The sequence below is a fragment of the Marmota marmota genome, unplaced genomic scaffold (genome assembly GCF_001458135.2).
Source record: "Marmota marmota marmota unplaced genomic scaffold, marMar, whole genome shotgun sequence".
NCBI lineage: Eukaryota > Metazoa > Chordata > Mammalia > Rodentia > Sciuridae > Marmota > Marmota marmota.
The window spans coordinates 36127208-36131176 of record NW_025999977.1 but is presented as its reverse complement, the minus strand read 5'-3'; the positions used below and the strand labels follow the sequence as shown (position 1 = coordinate 36131176).

The window sequence follows — 3969 nt, the reverse complement described above, 5'->3', positions numbered from 1 at the left end:
CTGATCCTTGCTGCACACTAGCAAAGAAGTAAGGATTAATCTTCCTATGAGATTAGTTTTCTTCCTATGAGATTAATCATATTAGTTCTTTACTCTAAAATCTCCATTGGTCCTCACTAAAGTCCAATCCCTACAATGTTTAGCACTCATAGGCTATACTCCAGCTCTAATCTCCTATTCCAGGCTCATGAATTATACCCAGGAGAACCTTCCACTCTTTATTAAATTGAACTAATTACATTTAACTGCCTCTGTATCTTGGTGGTGTTTCCCAACCCAATGTTCTTTCCTCCTGCTCCAAACTTGCCCATATACAAAGAACAATTCAAACTGTAACCTTAAAGTCACTCCACCCTCCTCAAAACTCCTAAAAAGCACCATCTAAGCTTCTCTGATATTTAACTGCTGCCTTGAACTATTACTTCCTATGTATAACTATAAATTCCTTGAGGACAGGCAACAATTTCCACTACTCTCTGTCAATGGATCTAGCATAAAACAAGGTATAAGTAAGATGAAGATATATGGGTGTGTGATATATATATACAGACACTTATTCACTGAAATAGCTTCTATTAGTAATTGAATGCTTTAATTCTATAAACATAACCTGAATGCTGCAAGAACCACAGAAAGATGATTAACAAATGCATCGCTCTTATTCTTCACATGTCTTTAGGACTAGTTTCCTAGAGAAATAACAACACACTCGGGTGCAGTGGTGCAGGCCTGTAATCCCAGAAACTCAAGAGGATCACCAATTCAAGGCTGCTCCAGTCAACTTAGTGAGATCTTGTCTCAACATAAATAAAAGGGACTGAGGATACAGCTCAGTACTAGAGTACCCCTGGATTCAATCCCTTTAAAAAAAAAAAAAAGAAGAAGAAGAAGCAGCAATAAAAAGAAAAAGAAACAATAACGCAATACACATAAAAGTTTTTCAATAGTCAATGATATTGATACAGGAACAAAGGCACAAAATTAAAGACAGAAGTTATTAGACCAATTCTAAGTTTACTTACCTATAATTTTACTTCATTTATTTTTAAAATCCAAATTGAGCTTTACAATTAATTTGCTTTAAATGCACCCTCAATTATAAATTTATCACATTTATAAAGTCTCACACATATAGTTTGAATTTAGCAATAAGATTCTATGACAGTTCACATTACCAAAGTGGCATTACTACATTCACTTAGAATTTAGGGAAATAAGAATATAATTCTCTATGTGAAAGTTTTAAGAAAATAGTCTATTTTAGTTCACTGTTGATAAATAACTATCATCACATAATTTAGCTTGATTAAAGAATTCATCTTATATTGAGAAAATACAGTGAAGCCATCTTTCTAAATACAAAGTGTGAGCTGTGTCCAATTTTACTCCCCAAAGAATGTTCAAGAATCTATAAAAATTCCTCCAGAATACTTACCCACATTCCAATACAAAACAACAAAAAGAGTTTAAAACACTCTTAGAAAGGCATAGAAAACCACAACAGTTATACCAAAAGATGGCCAAGAAAGTGAAAACTAGAACCAGGCTTGTTGGCCCACCTCTACAATCCCAGAGGCTTGGTTCTGCCAGAGGATGGCAAGTTTGAGGCCAGCCTCAGCAACTCAGCAAGGCCCTGAGCAATGCAGTGAGCCCCTATCTTAAAAATAAAAAATAAAAAGAGCTGGGGATGTAGTTTGGGATAAAGTGTCTCTGGGTCCAATTCATAGTACCAAAAAAAAAAAAAAAGTGAAAGCTGAGACTTTTTTGAACTTTTTAACTCTTCAAAACACATCGAAGTTATTTACAACTCTGAAAGGCTATTTTTCATCAATAATATTAAAAATTCATTGTAGAGGACATAACCAGAAACCAGGGCCTCCCTTTTTTCAATTCCTGGCTTAGTCTTGGACACATTGCTGAACTTCTCTACATGTTTCCCTATTTACTGAACAAGAATTTAAATGACATTCTCAGGTTGTGAGAATTGTTTAAAGGTTGATGAAGTACTTCAGAAACATAAAGGAAAGCCACTGTAACCATAAAATGTCATACCTGCTTAATGCAAAAACTACAGCTACCTGTTAGCAGTGGGTTCCAAATCCAATCATGACAATTCTTGTCTGTCTTAACAGAGCAAACCTTCAGTGAGTCAGAATGGTGTATGTATTTAATGAACTAGTTTAACAAGCTCACAGAAAAGAATTTCTTTCCAAATCTTTGTTTCCTCAAAACCTGTATCACTATCCAGCCAAGTTATTGGTAAAAAGGAACATGATCCGATTCATGTCAGAAGTTAGGTCTCGTTATTGATAAACCAATACCAAATGACAAAAGACTATCAGAAATCACAGGGAAACTTTCTTTGTTAACATACCAGAAATGTGACCCCTGAAAATAATCCCAGAAAGCAGTGGTTCTAACAAGAGCTTTATTAAAGTCCCTACCCTTTCTTACATAAAGAATTCGAAAAGGTTTTTATAAACAGGGGAGACAAGAAGAAGGAATTTACTCAAAACCTAAACTAATTATTTTAGGTAGTTCCCGCACCTCTCTAGAGCGACTAGAGACTGGAGAGGCTGCTCAGGAAAAGTGCTGATGCCATCTCCAGCTGTCCCTGCATGACAGTAACAATGCAAACACTGACAAAAGAGCTGGGAGGCCACCCAAAGCCCCTGCTTGGCAGTACTTCCTTCCACCCGAGTCCCGACCTACAAAGCGACAAATCCCTGAAAGGCCATCCTCTGACAGGTCTCCCACGCGGAGACCTTCTGTCTAGTCTGGAGCGTGAAAAAGTACAAGCCTTCACTCCCTCCAAGAGCGGGGCACCCTAAAGGTGAGGGGAAATGCTGCCAGTCTTTCTTAAGTGCCAGAGGAAAACGGCCAGGGACTTCCTCTCGGGCTCAGGGTGAGGAGGCTCCAGCGCGGGCGCACCGAACTCCCTCGCGCGAGGGCGCCCAGCGGACCCGGGCGGGGAGGGCAGGCCGGACGAGGCAGGCGGTCCGCGCTCTCGCTCCAGGCGCCCGGGGCGCGGGGCTCGGCGCCTGCACCCCATCCCTCCCGGTGGCAGCGGCCAGCGCCCGCGAGCGGGAGGAGGCGACTAGTGGACGGGTCCGGAGCACGGCGAGCCTGCTCCTGCCTCCAGCCGGGTCCCGGGCGGCAACTCTCCTCTAGCCCCAACTCCGGGGAGCGAGAGGCCGCCGGCCGGACCGCTNAAAAAAAAAAGAAGAAGACAATATGGATCAGTGAGAAAATGATGAAAGGAATGATAGGGTCAATAGATTATTCAAGCAGCAGTGTAGAGAATGGACTTAACAGGATAGATTGGCAGAAAGAAGTTTAGGTAAGAGGCAGGTGTAACTGTCCTGACAGATGATAAGGGCCTGAAATAATAAAATGAAAGCTACACCAAATCTGGACAAAAGAGACTACAGATCTGTAACACTACAGGTCACACTCTTAGAACCATTAACCTACAACAGAAGTCAGTAAATTTTTTCTCTATAGAAACAAATATTAAATATTTCAAACTTTTGTTCCATACATGGTTTCTATTGCATATCTTGTTTTTGTTTGTTCTTTTTGGGAGGGCAGAGTACCAGGAATTGAACTCAGGGGCACTAGACCACTGACTACATCCCCATCCCTATTTGTATTTTACTCAGAGACAAGGTCTCACTGAGTTGCGCAGTGCCTCCAGTTCTGATGCTGGCTTTAAACTCGAGATCCTCCTGTCTCAGCCTCCGGAGCTGCTGGGATAACAGGAATGCACCCAGCTTTTATACTTTAACCCTTTAAAAATTAAACTTAGAGCTGGGGCTGGGGCTGGGGCTCAATGGCAGAGCAAATGAAATGTGTGAGGCACTGGGTTAGATCCTTAGCACTACATACAAAAATTAAATAAAGACACATTGTCCATCTACAACTATAAAAAAATTTTTTTTTTAATTAAACTTAGCTAGTGAGACACGG

At 40.8% G+C, this 3969-nt stretch overlaps 1 protein-coding gene across 1 annotated transcript in view; it reads right to left on the bottom strand.

Moving 5' to 3' along the window:
* Positions 1-3969, bottom strand: part of Memo1 (mediator of cell motility 1) — a 125194-nt gene that overhangs the window by 117567 nt on the left and 3658 nt on the right. The window contains 2 exon segments of the mRNA XM_048804949.1: positions 2932-3209; positions 3446-3470. Coding sequence (XP_048660906.1) covers positions 2932-3209; positions 3446-3470 — 303 coding nt within the window.